General features: G+C 43.0%; 1 protein-coding gene across 11 annotated transcripts in view; it reads right to left on the reverse strand.

Annotated features, from left to right (window-relative positions):
• The window catches only part of LOC138759087 (sodium/myo-inositol cotransporter 2-like), a 251,059-nt gene that overhangs the window by 97,938 nt on the left and 136,431 nt on the right, over positions 1-16,690 (reverse strand). For all 11 annotated transcript variants that reach the window (XR_011354632.1, XM_069928979.1, XM_069928981.1 and 8 more), the window contains one exon: positions 10,684-10,791. Coding sequence is in view for 10 of the 11 variants with exons in the window: in XM_069928979.1 (XP_069785080.1) it covers positions 10,684-10,791 (108 nt within the window). In the remaining variant the exon portion in view is untranslated. The remainder of the gene's footprint in view (positions 1-10,683; positions 10,792-16,690) is intronic.

Raw genomic sequence — 16,690 nt, forward strand, 5'->3', positions numbered from 1 at the left:
CCCAGCGCAGTTGGATCTTCAGCAGCGTGGATTCGATGCTGTCGGCCTCTGCCATCTCGAGTACTTCGATGTTAGGGATGAAGGCGCTCCAATGAATGTTGAGGATGGAGCGGAGACAACGTTGGTGGAAGCGTTCTAGGAGCCGTAGGTGATGCCGGTAGAGGACCCATGATTCGGAGCCGAACAGGAGTGTGGGTATGACAGCGGCTCTGTATACGCTTATCTTTGTGAGGTTTTTCAGTTGGTTGTTTTTCCAGAATCTTTTGTGTAGTCTTCCAAAGGCGCTATTTGCCTTGGCGAGTCTGTTGTCTATCTCGTTGTCAATCCTTGCATCCGATGAAATGGTGCAGCCGAGATAGGTAAACTGGTTGACCGTTTTGAGTTTTGTGTGCCCGATGGAGATGTGGGGGGGCTGGTAGTCATGGTGGGGAGCTGGCTGATGGAGGACCTCAGTTTTCTTCAGGCTGACTTCCAGGCCAAACATTTTGGCAGTTTCCACAAAACAGGACGTCAAGCGCTGAAGAGCTGGCTCTGAATGGGCAACTAAAGCGGCATCGTCTGCAAAGAGTAGTTCATGGACAAGTTGCTCTTGTGACTTGGTGTGAGCTTGCAGGCGCCTCAGATTGAAGAGACTGCCATCCGTGCGGTACCGGATGTAAACAGCGTCTTCATTGTTGAGGTCTTTCATGGCTTGGTTCAGCATCATGCTGAAGAAGATTGAAAAGAGGGTTGGTGCGAGAACACAGCCTTGCTTCATGCCGTTGTTAATGGAGAAGGGTTCAGAGAGCTCATTGCTGTATCTGACCCGACCTTTTTGGTTTTCGTGCAGTTGGATAACCATTTTGAGGAACTTTGGGGGGCATCCGAGGCGCTCTAGTATTTGCCAAAGCCCTTTCCTGCTTACGGTGTCGAAGGCTTTGGTGAGGTGATGATCACCTTTGTTGACCTCACCAAACCCATATATACCTAGCAAGGAAAAAACTAAACCTTCCCTACCTCATAATCGTATATTTTTCTTTAAATCATGTGCCTGTCTCTTAAATGCTCCTATTTATCCAACCTCTTCTACCACCATCCCTAGCAATGCATTCCAGGCACCCACAACACTCTATGTAAAAAACTTACTTCTAATGTTTCTTCTAAACGGTCCTCCCTTCATTTTGTACAGATGTCCTCTGGCTTTTGCTACTCCCATCCTGGGAATAAGGTGCTGACTGTCTCCATTATTGCTGCCTCTCATAATCTTGTAGACCTCTATTAAGTCACTTCTCATCCTCTCATCCTTACTTTGATGAAGGGCTCAAGCCTGAAATGTCAGTTATGTATTTTCACCTTTGCTACATAAAGGACACTGCTTGACCGATGGAGTTTCTCCAGCTTTGTGTTTTTACTTCAACCACGGAGTCTGCAGATTTTCATGTTTTACCTCTCATCATTCTTTACTCCAAAGAGAAAATCCCCAGCTCTGCTAATCTTGCCTCATAAGGCATATTTTCCAATCCAGGCAACATTCTGGTAACATCTCAGGCAACATCTCAATAGATTCCACATCTTTACTGTAATGAGGTGAACAGAACTGAACACAATATTCTAAGTATAGACTCATCAGGAACTTATAGAACTACAACATTACCTCATGACTCCTGAAAATTGCCCAATTAAGGAAGCTCAGAATGCCATAGGCCTTCTTAACTGTCCTTCTACCTGAATGGATAGCTTAAGAGATCTATGGATTTGGACCCCAAGGTCCTCTGTTCTTTCACACTGTTAGGTGTAACCTTGAAGTCTGCTTTCAAGTTTGACTTACCAAAATGCATCACCTCACATTTATCCAGATTTAACTCCATCTGCCACTTTTCCACCCAACTCTGCATCCTGTGTATATCCTTTTATAACCTATGACAGCCATCAAGAATATCCACAGCACCTCCAACTTTTGAATCATCTGAAAACTTACTGACCCACCTCTCTACTTATTTGTCCAAGTCATTCTTAAATATCACAAAGACCATGGGTCCTAGAACAGATCCTTGCAGTACTCCATTAGTCACTGATCTCCAGGCAGAATACTTCCCATCCACTACTACTCTCTGCTTTCTATGGGCAAACCAATTTTTAATAATCACAGCCAAGGTGCCATGAATCCCATGCCTCATGACTTTCTGAAAGAGTCTCCCAGAGGGTTCCCGCCAAATGCTTTACTAACACCCATATACATTGGATTTACCATCTTCATCAATTTCTTTAGGTTTATGAGGTACAAACTGCACTTCACAAAGTTACGCTAATGATCCCTGACAAGAGTTTGCACTTCTCTAAGTCCTCATACATTCTGTCCTTAAGACTTCTCTCCAATAATTTGTCTACCACTGACATAAGACTCATTGGTCTATAATTCTCTGGTTTCTCCTTATTACCTTTTTTAAACAAGGGGACAACATTTGCTATTCTCTAATCCTGTAGCACCTCCCCTGTGGCTAAATGGAAGGCAAAGATATTCACCAAAGTCCCAGCAATCTCTTTCCTCCCTTAACATCACAACCTGGGGTACATCTCATCCAGTCTCAGGCATTTTCTAATCTTAATATAGAACCATAGAACACTACAGCACAAAAAAATAGGCCATTCAGCCCCTCTAGTCTGTGCTGACCATTATTTCACTAATCCCACTGACCTGCTCCCATTCCATAACCCTCCAGTCCTCTCCCATCATGTACCTATCTAATTTATTCTTTTTTAAAAAATATTTTATTCATAATTTTTCACACAGGCCTGTACAGTCATATACTGCGTCCTGCCAACAATGGCAGTTCACAATCTCGCATACATGTATATGTACTTCTTTTCTCTATGACTGTATATTCAAGCCCATGTCATTACACACTCCCTCCCCCAACCTATAAAACTAAACGATTCATTCATACTACAATGTCAATAACAATAACACACATTAACATTAAGGAAATTAATAAGAGTACAAATAATAAAAAAGAAACAAAAAAAAAGAAACAGGGACTATCACGGCTCAACGGACGGCTTCCGGGTCAGTGCTCATTCTTGACTTTCCTTGATCGGGATCAGTGCGGGGAGAGAGGAGCCGCAGCAGGGAATGATAGAACAATCACTTTCATGAACTTATGTAGTAGATGTATGGCTCCTAAATCTTCCGAAAGGTGCTGTACTTGTTTTTCAGATTGTAAGTTATTTTCTCCAGGGGAATGCAACTTTGTATTTCCTTGTTCCATCGCTCGATACTAAGAATAGAGTTGGACTTCCAAGTCACCACAATGCACTTCCTGGCCACTGCCATGCGATTAACACAAATTGGACTTAAAATTTGGATAGCTTCATTGTAAGCCTTATGTCCAAAATATTTCCCAATATATTTCCCAACAGGAACAACTCTAGGTCCTGAGGGAATTGTTTACCTATAATTTTTCCAGAACTTGGCCTAGATCCACCCAAAAAGGCCTCACCTTGGTTCATGACTAGGTTGCATGATTGCAACACCGCACCTAAAGCATTGATCCAGGAGTTCTGGATCTATTGATTTTCTGTGGCGTTATGTAAAACTGGTGCTAAAAGTTATACTGTCCAGCCAGTACTTTGCATTAATGACTGTGGTCATGCTTTCCCGGCACAGGTCGGACCAGCACTTCTCACCAATTGTAATGCCCAAGTCTGACTCCCATCTTTCTCTCGACCTATGAAGGCTTGGTTTGGGTCCCTCTGGCTGGAACATTTAATACATTGCTGAAATAATCAAGGCCTCTATGCTACTGCAATGAGGTAGGACCATATCTGGATCTAATATGTCCCGTAGAAAAGACCTTATTTGAAGATAGCCGTGGAAAGGTTTATTCGGTAAATCATATTTATTTTTGAGCAGTTCAAAAGACATTAATTGCCATTGCTCGTACAGTCCTCTATACACCTGACTCTAGATGTCCAGAATCTTGTTACCCACTGTCAGTGGTATTAATTTATTTGGAGTCAATGGTGTTTTTGGGGACAACCCCACTTTAATATCCAAATACTGGTTGTTTTTGGCCCCGATACTAATCACGTTTTAATATGAGGTTGCACTTCTGCAAACTTACTGACTGACCCCTCTACTTATTTGTCCAAGTCATTCTGAATGTCCTATTTATAAATAAAATCCTCTGCTATCTTCTCGCCCACCAAGTGCAGATCAATTTGTGCCCAAAATGATACATCTCCTTCCCAAAAAAGAGAGGGTGGTAGGGATGTGGAATGAGCTTCCGGCAGACGTAGTTGAGGCGGGATCATTGGTTACATTTAAGGATAGACTGGATAGTTAAATGGAGAGGAGAGGACTGGAGGGGTATGGACCGGGTGCTGGTCAGTGGGACTAGGAGGGTGGGAATTTGTTATAACATGGACTAGTAGGGCCGAACTGGCCTGTTCTGTGCTGTAAGTGGTTATATGCTTATATAGTTTCTATAGGTACATTAAAAGTAAAAGATTAGTGAGGGATAAAATTGGACCCCTTGTAGATAGGGAGGGTAGGCTATGTGAGAAGTCAGAGGAGATGGGGGAAGTTTTAAATGATTTATTTTCCTCAGTATTCACTAGGGAAAAAAATATTGTACCAGTTGAAGTAATGAAAAATAGTGGGGAGGTCATGAATCTTTTAACGATAACCGAGGAGGTAGTGATGGCAGTGTTAAAAAAGATAAAGGTGGACAAATCTCTGGGTCCGGACAAAGTATTCCCAAGGACACTCAGGGAGGCTAGTGTACAAATAGTGGGGCCATTAACAGAGATATTTAGGATGTCACTGGTCACGGGCATAGTGCCAAAGGATTGGAGGGTGGCTCGTGTTGTTCCGCTGTTTAAAAAAGGGTCCAAATGTAAGCCTGGAAATTATTGACCTGTGAGTCTGACATCTATGGTGGGTAAGTTGATGGAAAGTGTTCTGATGGATGGCATTTACAAATATTTGGAAGAACAGGGATTGATAGGTAGTAGTCAGCATGGTTTTGTCAGGTGTAGATCATGCTTAACAAACCTTATAGAGTTTTTCAAGGGGGTTACGAAAAAGATTGATGAAGGAAGGCTGTGGATGTTGTCTATTTAGACTTTAGTAAAGCTTTTGACAAAGTTCCCCACAGGAGGTTAGGTAAAAAGGTGGAGGCATTAGGTATAAATAAGGAGGTAGTGAAATGGATTCAGCAATGGTTGGATGGGAGGTGTCAGAGAGTAGTGGTAGAAAATTGTTTGTCAGATTGGAGGCCGGTGACTAGTGGAGTTCCTCAGGGATCGGTCCTGGGTCCACTATTGTTTGTTTTATATATTAATGATCTGGAAGAAGGGGTGGTGAATTGGATAAGTAAGTTTGCAGATGATACAAAGATTGGTGGTATTGTGGACAGTGAGGAAGATTACCGTAGCTTAAAAAGAGATATAGGAAAGCTGGAGGAGTGGGCTGAAAAATGGCTGATGGAATTTAATACGGATAAGTGTAAAGTGTTGCATTTTGGAAAGGCAAATCTAAATAGGTCATATACATTGAATGGTAGACAATTGAGGAGTGCAGAGCAACAAAGGAATTTAGGAGTTATGGTAAACAGTTCCTTCAAAGTTGATACTCAGGTAGATAGAGTGGTGAAGAAGGCATTTGGAATGTTGGCCTTCATAAATCGGAGTATTGAATTCAAGAGTTGGGATGTTATAATGAAAATGTACAAATCTTTGGTGAGGCCAAATTTGGAATACTGTGTGCAGTTTTGGTTACCAAATTATAGGAAGAATATAAACAAAATAGAGAGAGTGCAGAGAAGGTTCACGAGAATGTTGACAGGATGTCAGGGTTTGAGTTACAGAGAAAGGTTGAGCAGCCTGGGGCTCTTTTCTCTGGAGCGTAGAAGATTGAGGGGGGATTTGATGGAGGTGTTCAAGATTTTAAAAGGGACAGAGAGAGTCAACATGGATAGGCTTTTTCAATTAAGAGTGGAGGATATTCAAACCAGAGGCCATGGCTTGAGATTGAAAGGGGAATATTATAAGGGGAACATGAGGGGAAATTTCTTCACGCAAAGGTTGGTTGTGATGTGGAATAAGCTTCTGGCGGAGGTGGTTGAAGCAAGAACATTATTTACATTTAAGGAAAGACTGGATAATCACATGGAGGGGAGTGGATTGGAGAGGTATGGACCAGGTGCTGGTCAGTGGGACTAGGAGGGTGGGGATTTGTTCTGGCATGGACTAGTAGGGCCATACTGGCCTGTTCTTTGTTGTATATGGTTATATGGTAATTTGATGAAGTGGAGGAACCTGCCAGAAATCACTGTGAAATGCTTGTAAGTGGAAAATCTGTGTGCTGACACAGGACCCATGGGAATAGGGCATCAGGTGGCTCATTGAGTTTCCCAGGCTGGTTCAAGATATCATAATTGTAGGTGGACAGTTTAATTCTCCACCTCAATCTCTTGTCCTTCTTGATTTTACCCTTCTGCTGATTATTGAACATGAACGCAACTAAACGTTGGTCAGTTGGCAGGGTATAAATCGTTTACCGGCCAGGTAGTGCCTCTAGTGCTGCACTGCCTCGACAATGGCTTGGGCCATTGACAGAGGAGTGTCGAATTTTGGGGGCCTGGGAGTACAGGAAAAGAAAGCAACTGGTCTGCACATCTGGTTAAGGGTAGCAGCCAAAGTGAAGTCTGACGCATTGCCTTCCACTTGGAACGGGGTGGATTCGTCCATAGCATGCATTGTGGCCTTAGCAAAATCTGCCTTGATGCAGCTGAAAGCTGCATGGGCCTCTGGTGTCAGAGGGAAAGAGGTGGATTTGACGAGGAGCAGGCCTTGTCTGCATAGTTAGGGACCCAGCTACAGCAGACTGTGTCTTTCACTGGGCATCATTTCCTTGGGTGCTTGCCAAGACTGCAGAAGTAGCATTTTGGGTTCTCCTGGAGTACAACGGCCATGGCTGGGTTGCTAACCAAGATAGAAGGCATTGCAGAGTACTGCTACTGTGGTCAGATTGTTAGTGAGACGAGTGCGTGGCAGCACGATCCAAGACGGCGCCACCTGAGGAAACCATGAGGCAGCTTAATTGCCAGTTGAAAAAGCCTCTGAAGGGCCACCTCCAGCATACCTGCCAACTTAATTGCTCTCCGCTGAGGCCCCTTGCTCCAATAGTCTTTGGTGGATATAATTTGACCTGATCCCTGCAACATAGACATCCGTATACTCGTCAGCTGTCATGACCTTATATTCACAGGCCCCTCTGAGGGTTTTCATGGCCTGGAGGACTTGGCTTTTGACTCTTGGGTCGCTGCTTTTTGGTCACCAGGAGGTGCCTGGTGTAGACTTTGTTAATCTTTTGGAGGAACTGATCCTTTAGAATGCCTCCTGATACAACGTGGCATCCCTGATCATCAGGCATATCAGGGTGCCTGCTCGGGATGCAGTACCTGTAAATTTGTCGGTTTCTGACCGCACGGTGGCTAAAGATGCCTGCAGGAATGTCAGGAGTTCAAAGTTGGTAGATGTCTCAAGTGATTGAGGGTTGATTTCCAGCTTTTCTGGCTTCAGGATCTGCTCCATTATAAAAAATTATAGCAAATAAAATTGATGTACCAAGTATGACTCCAAAAAGGATTCAAAGATCATAGCTACTGGTCCAGCTATCTCTTCCCACAGCAGCCTTGGGTATATCATGTCTTGCCCTGGGGACGTATCAATCGATGTTTTTAAGAAGATCCAACAGTTTCACTTCCTTAATCTCCATATTGTCCAGCACACAGGCCTGTACAATATTGACCACCATGATAAAGGTCCTTGTCTCTTGTGAATACTAACACAAAGTATTCATTTAGGACCTCCCCAACCTCCCCTGCCTCCAGACATGTTGTCTCCCTTATCCTTTAGTGGCCCCACCTTCATTCTCATCATCCTTCTGTTCTTCATATATGCTTAGAATGCCTTGGGGTTCTCCTTAATTCTACATGCCAAAGCCTTCTTATGCCCCGCTTCGATTTCTCCTAAGATCTTTCTTAAAGCTCCTTCCTGGCTACCATATACTAATCATGAGCCCTTCCAGTTTCCTGCTTCCTATCTCTAATGTATGCTTCCTTTTTCCTCTTGACTAGTTGCCTGACTTGTTTCGTCAGCCACGGTTCCCTTTTCCTACCATCTTTTCCTTGTCCCATTGTACAAATCTTAGTTGGTCCCTAAACTTCCTCCACATTACTTCTGCACTTTCACCCTTAAATGTCTGTTTCCAATTCATTCTCGCTAATTCCTGCCTCATCCCTTCATAATGAGTCCTTCCCCAGTTAAGCACTTCCCCAGTTTGACTGTTTACATCCTTTTCCATAGCTATGTTGAAGCTAAGGGAGTTGTGGTCATTCTCACCAAAATGCTCCCTCAACGAGAAGTCCGCCACCTGACCAGGTTCATTTTCTGGACCCAGATCCAGTATGACCGCTCCACGAGTTGGACAATCCACATACTGTGTCAGGAATCCCTCTTGTATATTGCTGACAAATTCAGCCCATCTATTACTTTTGTAGTCAGTAGGTGCCAGTCAATATTAGGGAAGTTGAAATAACCCTTAACTACAACACTGTATTTCCCACACCATTCCAAAATCTGCTGGCTTAACTGCTCCTCGAAAAGAGAAATATGCAAACCTGAAACAGAGAGAACAAAAAGAAAGAAAAGGCAGAAAATAGATATTCCTTCGTTCACGTTGAGATTGATTCAGATTCTGCTTGGGAGCCTCTGTTCAGAGAACATGTTAAAGAAAAGACAACACTGCAGCAAAGGACTATAAATAAGAAGGCCACTTCTGAAGAGAAGAAAACAGATCAATGTAAAAATAATGAAAATCGTGCTGACAAAAAAAAATCAAAGGCATCTAAATCAGCATTGAAGGAATTATTTTCATTGGAAATAGATGAAAATGAAGTATTAGAAGATGTTCTTCTGAAACTAAATCTGAGGTAGGACTAACATAGATGACTGAGAACAAATCTGAAAATAGTTTCTGTAGCCCAGAAGCTCCAGTAGACAAGGTCAATGAAAAAAATCTTGCATTATGCTGCAAAATTGCTGAAATAAGAAAATTGCACTGATGGAATAAAGGAGAATTTGGCTGCAAAACTGGTGGAACTGCCTTCAGAGATCAAAATGTTGAAAAACGACTTGGAAATATTGGATAATCACAAAAACAGTAAGCAGAAAATTTTAACGTTGTACTTGGAAACAAAACTAATTTTCAGAAAAATGGAAAAAAAGCTAATGATTCTTCAGTTTTGACCAAGGGAAAAGGCCAAAGAGCAGTTGTGTATTAAAGTGAATATTAATATAATTTATAAGTATTCAAGTGAATTAAAACACAAAATGGAAGCCTGATGTCTGAGAGATTGAGGGGAATGAATATGATACAGACTGGTACGACCTTTATAAGGCACCAACAGATGGCTTTGGAATGCAGACAATGCAGATAAGGAATGCGTTTTTGCTGAAGATGGAGTAAATGTAACCCAGTGTTCTTGTTATTTAACCTTGATACATAGGGGAGGGGGGTACAAGGGGTGTGACTTACCTTGTAAGTAATGATAATTTTCCTTATCTGTAGAATAATGATGTAATCTTTCAGTTCAACTTGTTTACTCGAGTATATATGTTTATTCATCCTTTTGGCAGATGGGAACCCTGGAGACTGCTTTCGAGGCTGAAAGCAGTAAGGCTTCTCTCAGGTTAACTTGGTGTCCAAATAAAGTTAACTGTACCAGTTCTTTGCAACGGAAAGTGGCAATTTCAATACAACACAGTATGCCCTCTCTTTTGCTTTTATGCTGTTCTTGACTTTCCTAGTCAGACTGACCTTCCCTTTAGAAAGCTTCTTCTTCTTTCGGATGCATCTTCCAAATTCTTCCCAGAAACTCTTGCCAATTAAATTTGGGCAGTTTATCTCTGATGTCTCTCATTTCTCATGGGGAAACGGGTACCATGAGGATGAGCTCTCAGTGGCAAAAGGACAGCTTCTTCGTCTCTGCCATTAGATTTCTAAATGAACAATGAACTATAGACTCTACCTACTTTAACTTTTTGTTTTTCTTGCACTATTTTTATTTACTGTATTTTGTAATCTGGTTTATATAAATGTTTGCACTGTGATGCTGCCACAAAACAATGAATTCTGTGACATGCTCCTGACAATAAAATACTGATTCTGATTCCTTCACATCAAAGGTGTAGCCATGGGCACTTGCATGGGTTTCAGCTATGACTGATTTTTGTTGGCTACATCTTTGTTTCGAACCTACACAAGCATCATTCCCAACTCTTCCCTTGTTACATCAATGACTGCATTGGGGCTGTTTCTTGTACTGTTGCAGAACTCATCAATTTCATCAACTTTGCCTCTGAACACCTTGCTCTGAACCTCATGGTTTATTTCAGACAGCACTCCCCTTTATAGAGAAATTATATTGATTGTACCAATAATCAGAGACATGGAGTCACACAGCCTCTTATCCCCAGAAATCAAGCCCTATGACGATCCACTTATCTAAGCATGTTGGAAACAACGAATCAATCAAAGGTTGAAGCAGTGGATGTCAGTCGTACCCCAACTCATCTCCAACACCAACTTGGCATAGAGTGAATATTTTTCTGCCTAATTTTATTACTTTGACAATCTACCTCCAGGGAGCAGTTCCATTACGAGCAATGGATATGCGATATCAGTGCACCCAGCTGGATTGCCACAAACTCTGAGGCAGGTATCTTCATCTGTACAAGCCACACGATCTAAAACAAGAATAATATGTTTTGAGAACATAAAAAATTGAATCCCTCCAATGAGCCATATAGCATAAATATTTCATAAATTTTAATTATCCCACCTGTCTCCTACCCTCACACACACCTTGGCTTTTTTTTTTAACTCTTCTGTCTCCAACTGTTAGTCTTTAAGTAAATGTTAATCTGACAATCACGGTCTCCATCCTATCACAGACATCCCTTCTGCTTCTTCCAACCCTCCCACTCTGCAGCAAAACACATGCACGTTTCTCACTTTCCCAGTTCTAACATGGGGTCCCTGACCTGAAATGTAAACCATGATTACATGGAGCAGAGGAATAGGCCCTTTGACTCACATATCTGTGTGATACATGATTACCAATTAAAACTAAAATTTGCTGCTTGTACATCAAACATATCTTTCTATTTTCTGCACATTCATGTATCTATATAGCAACCTCTTAAGCACTATTATTGTATTTTTTTCCAACTAATGATGGCAGCCTGTCCCAAGTATCCACCCCTCTTTGTGTATATAAAACAATTTGCTCCGCACATTTTCTTTAAATGTTTCTCCCCTCAACTTAAAAGCATATTCTCTTGTGTGACATTTTTTCCCTGGGAAAAAGATTCAGACTCTCTAGCTGTCACATAATTTTATAAGTTCTATCAGATCTCCCTTCAGTCCCCAATGCTCCAGAGGAAACAACCCCTTTCAGCTTAAACTATGGCCCTTCAAATTTATCTCCCCAAATCTGTGGAAAAAGCCTACTCACATTTACTCTGTCTATACCTCTCATAATCATGTAAACCTCTATCAAATTCTTCTTCGCTCCAAGGAATAAAGTCCTAATCTGTTTAATCTTTCTCCTGAAGACCTGGCAGCGTCTTAGTAAATCTTCTCTGCACTCTTTCAATTAGATTGATATCCTTCCTGCAGTTAGGTGACCAGAACTGCAATTCCAATTTGGCCTCACCATTGTCTTAAACAACTTCAACATAACATCCCAACTCCTATACTCAATACTTTGATTTATAAAGACTAAGATATCAAAAGCTTTCTTTAAAACCTTGCCCACCTGCGATGTCACCTTCAGGGAATAATATATCTGTATTTCCAGATCTCTTTGCTCCTCCACACTCCTCAGTGCCCTACCATTTACTGTGTATGTCCTACCTTGGTTTGCCCTTCCAAAATGCATGACCTCATACTTGTTTGCATTAAACTCTATCTGCCATTTTTTGATCCCCTACATACCTGATCGTCCACCTATCTACACATCGTTTACCACAAAGACATTCATTCCATAATCCAAATCATTAATATACAACATAAAAATAAGTCAACCCAACACCGACCCCTGTGGAACAGCACGAGCAACTGACAACCAATAGAATATGATCCTTGTTTTCCAATTCTCTGCCTCCTGTCAATCCAAAAATGCTCTAACTACTTCAATATGTTTCCTGTTATGCTATAGGCTCATGGCAGCTTGTCAAATGCCTTCTGAAAATCAAAATACACAACATTCCTGGATCTCCCTTAATCAGCCTGCTTTTCTCCACCTCAAAGAATTCCAACAGGCTCATCGGGCAAGATTTTCCCTGGAGGGAATCATGCTGGCTTTGGCTGATCCTGTCAAGTATCTCCAAGTATTTTGTAACCTCATCCTTTACAATTGACTCCAACATCTTCCCAACCACTGACGTTAGGTTAACCGGCCTATAACTAGGTACAAGGACTGCCTAAAGAAATCTCTTGGTGCCTGCCACATTGACCACCGCCAGTGGGCTGATAACACCTCAAACCGTGCATCTTGGCGCCTCACAGTTTGGCGGGCAGCAGCCTCCTTTGAAGAAGACCGCAGAGCCCACCTCACTGACAAAAGGCAAAGGAAGAAAAACCCAACACCCAACCCCAACCAACCAATTTTCCCTTGCAACCGCTGCAATCGTGTCTGCCTGTCCCGCATCGGACTGGTCAGCCACAAACGAGCCTGCAGCTGACGTGGACTTTTTACCCCCTCCATAAATCTTCGTCTGCGAAGCCAAGCCAAAGAACTACCTTTCTGCTACCTCCCTCCCTTCTTGAATTGTGGGGCGACATTTGCGATTTTTCAGCTCTCTGGGACCATGCCAAAATCTGTTGATTCCTGAAAAATTTTTACCAATGCCTCCACAATTTCTACCACTACTTCTTTCAGAACCTGAGGGTGCAATCCATCTGGTTTGGAAGACTTATCACCCATAGACTAGTTTTCTCCCTTAAAATATTAATTGTACTCACTTCCCTTCCTTGATACATTTTGACATCTGCTACACTGGTAGTATATTCCACAGTGAAGACTAATGCAAAATACTCATTTAGTTCCTCTGCCAGCTCCTTGGCTCCCATTATTATTTCTCCAGCATCATTTTCTAGTGGTCCTCTGTCTCTTTTATTCTTTATATATTTGAAGAAGCTTTTTGTATTCTCTTTAATACTATTTGCCAGCCTACTTTCACATTTCATCTTTTCACTCGATAAATTTTAGTTATCTTTTGTAAATTTAAAAAAAAAACAATCCTTTATATTCTAATTTTTGCTTCCTTGTATGCCCTCTCTTTTGCTTTCATGTTGGTTTGACTTCCCTTGTCAGTCACAGTTGTGACATTTTTCACTTGAATATTTCCTATTTTTTGATCTGCATTTATCCTGCACCTTCCCCATTTCTTATTGCTGATCTGCTGTCTTTGCTTCTAGTGCTTCCTTCCAATACTTTGACCAATTCCTCTCTCATGCCACTGTAATTCCTTTTAGTTCACTGAAATACTGACAAGTCTGACTTTAATTTCTCCTTGTTAAAGCTCAAATTGAACTCAATCATATTATGATCACTGCCTCCTTATGCTCTCCAATCACTTTGAGTGTATTACACTTCATCCACTACAGCTGATCCCCTCGTGGGCTCATCAATAAGTTGCTCTCAAAAGCCATATCAAAGGCTGTCTACAAACTCTCCCTCGAGATCCAAATGCAAACTGATTTTCTGAATCTTCTTGTATGTTAAAATCCCCCATGAATACCAAAACATTGCCCTTCGGACACGCATTTTATACCTGATGTTGCAATTTGTTGTCCATATCCTGGCTACCTCATGGAGATCTGCCAACAGTGTCTTTTTTATGCTTGCCATTTCTTAACTCAACACACAATGATTCTATATCTTCTGATCCTATGTCATGTTCTTCAAATGATTTAATGTTATAGCTTACCAACAGAGCTATGCCACCCCATCTGCTTCCTGCCTATCCTTTTGATACACGGTGAATCCTTGGACATTCAGGTCCCAAAGACAGTCATAATGTGTGTATGTGTGTGTAAATATATATGTTGCAGCAATCAAAGCGGCACTCAAAAAGATGGACTAATACGGTGAGCGCGGAAAGCCCATAAACATTAATGGCTTTCACTGGCCTGCATGATGGGAACCATGGCCAATCAAAGGTCAGCTCGCCAGTGACGTCACATCTGCCTGCAGTGGTGGGAATACTGGGCCTAGTGGTGGGAATCTGAGTCTATAAAAGCAGGGCTGGGAAGATCAATAAATCAGTCTTGACTTCAATTACACCTATGTGTCATTCTTCTCTCAGTCTGCAACAGCACCTCACTACATTGGTGACCCCGAGTGGTCCAAACAGAATTTCGACGTGAAGAATACCAAGATATTTACGATCCATGCAGTTTTGCTAAAACTGCCAACGTTCTGGACATCGCAACCACTGCTGTGGTTTGAATAGGCAGAAGCTCAATTTCAACTGCAGCAGATCACCACTGATTCCATGTACTATTATGTGATGAGCTCGCTAGCCCAGGACACTGCAGCAAGGGTCATTGATTTCCTAAAGCAGCCTCCATAACAGGTCAAAATGAAGCCCTAAAAGGGCTCTTAATTCGCACTTTCGGGATCTCAAGGCTGCACACGGACAGCCTAGGGGACAGGTTCCCATCCATCCTCATGAGCGATATGCTGGCTTTAGCTGAGGAGAACATGCCTTGCCTGCTCTTTGAGCAGATTTTTCTGGAGCAGCTGCCTTAGGACGTCTGACTGCTGCTGGCTGACGAGGACTTCAGGGACGCTCAAAAAGTCACAGGCCAGGTGGAAGTGCTCTGGAGATCAAAGTGGTACAACAGCTCATCAGTAGAGCAAGTCATAGGCCCTGCATGCAATGGCCAAGGAGGCTGGATCTGATGATGGAAAGGCAAGTGGACTCTCTTGATGCAGAATACTGTTTCTACCACCAACAATGAAGTATAGAGGCCGCCGATGCTGCCACCCCCCACGCGTTTCAAGGAAATGCCATGGCCAACCATCACTGATGGCAATGGTGGCTGGCCAATGAGATAGCATCTGGAACACACTCTCAGATTGGTGCAGAGAGCAGTTTACCTCCCCCCTCAGCCTACAACACCCAGAATAGGAAGCCAGGCACAGCCCTGAGGGCAGCGAATAGCAGCAGCATCCAGACTTTCAGCACCCGCACCATTCTGTCAACAGCCGCTTCACTTGGACCTTCACGCTGGCGGCAGTGGAACAACCATTCCTGGGCAGAGACTTTCTCTGCGTGCCCTGCCTACTGGTAGACCTGAAAGGGTGGCGGTTGGTACATGCCAAGACATTCCAAACTTTTCCCCTGGACAAGGCTAGCTACCAGCACACCACTTTGACTTAATCACCCTCTCAGGCAATGAGTTCACCCACATCCTAACAGAATTCCACTTCATAGTGGTACCACAGTTCACCTCAACCGAGCCCAAGCATGGGGTGAGGCTCCACATTCTCACAGAGGGGTCTTCAATTCACACTAGGTCACGTCGTCTTCCTCGATAAAAACTCAACCTCGCCAAGGAAGAGTTGAAGAAGATGAAGGAGATGGGGATCATGAGGTGCTCCAACAGCTCTTAGGCCTCCCTGCTGCACATGGTGCCCAAGGCAGGAGTGGAGGGATTGCGGAGACTATCACTGCCTAAACAAGACGACTATGCCAGACAGATCTTGTATTACACATACAAGATTTCACAGCAAAGCTACAGGGGGCCATATATTCTCCAAACTTGACCTCGTCCAGGGCTATCACCCAGACGACATCCCAAAGACCACCCTCGTCACCTCGTTTGGCCTGTTCGAGTTTCTAAGGATGTCCTTTGGATTCAAAAACACAGTTCAGATGTTCCAGAGGCTGATGGGTGCATTGGTACGGGATCTCAAATTTTCATTCATCTACTAGAATGACATCCTAGTCGCTAGCCGCGACCACAAGGAGCACACAGCCCACCTGCAAAAGTTATGCACCTGCCTGAGAAACTTTAGCTTAACAATCAACCCAGCCAAATGCTAGTTCGGGCTTGAAACCATCAACTTCCTTGGCCACAGGATTAACAAACATGGAGCAACACTGGCGCTGGAAGAGGTAGAGGCTTTCAGGCACTTCACCAAACCTCACATGGTGAAAGGCCTTCAAGAATTTGCCGGTCAGCTCAGCAGCAGAAGCACCTGTCATACATGACAATGAAGGAGGCTTGCGCCAGAACCCTGATAAACACTTGGGTGGCAATGTTCGGAGTCCCAGAACACTTGACTTTGGATAGAGGCACATAGTTCACCTCAAGTCTGTGGACAGTGCTGGCAAACCTACTGGGAACACAGCTTCACCATACAACAGGCTAATGGGCTAGTGGAGTGGTTCCACAGACACCTAAAAATGATATTGATGGCTCAGCTCAAGGGATCAAACTGGACAGATGAACTTCTGTGAGTCCTGCTGAGGATCCGTACAGTCCACAAAGAAGACCTAAACACCTAAGCAGCAGAGCTAGTATACAGAGCACCTTTGGTCATTCCTGGGGAATTCGTGTCCACCGCCA

Source organism: Narcine bancroftii, chromosome 3 (genome assembly GCF_036971445.1).
Source record: "Narcine bancroftii isolate sNarBan1 chromosome 3, sNarBan1.hap1, whole genome shotgun sequence".
NCBI lineage: Eukaryota > Metazoa > Chordata > Chondrichthyes > Torpediniformes > Narcinidae > Narcine > Narcine bancroftii.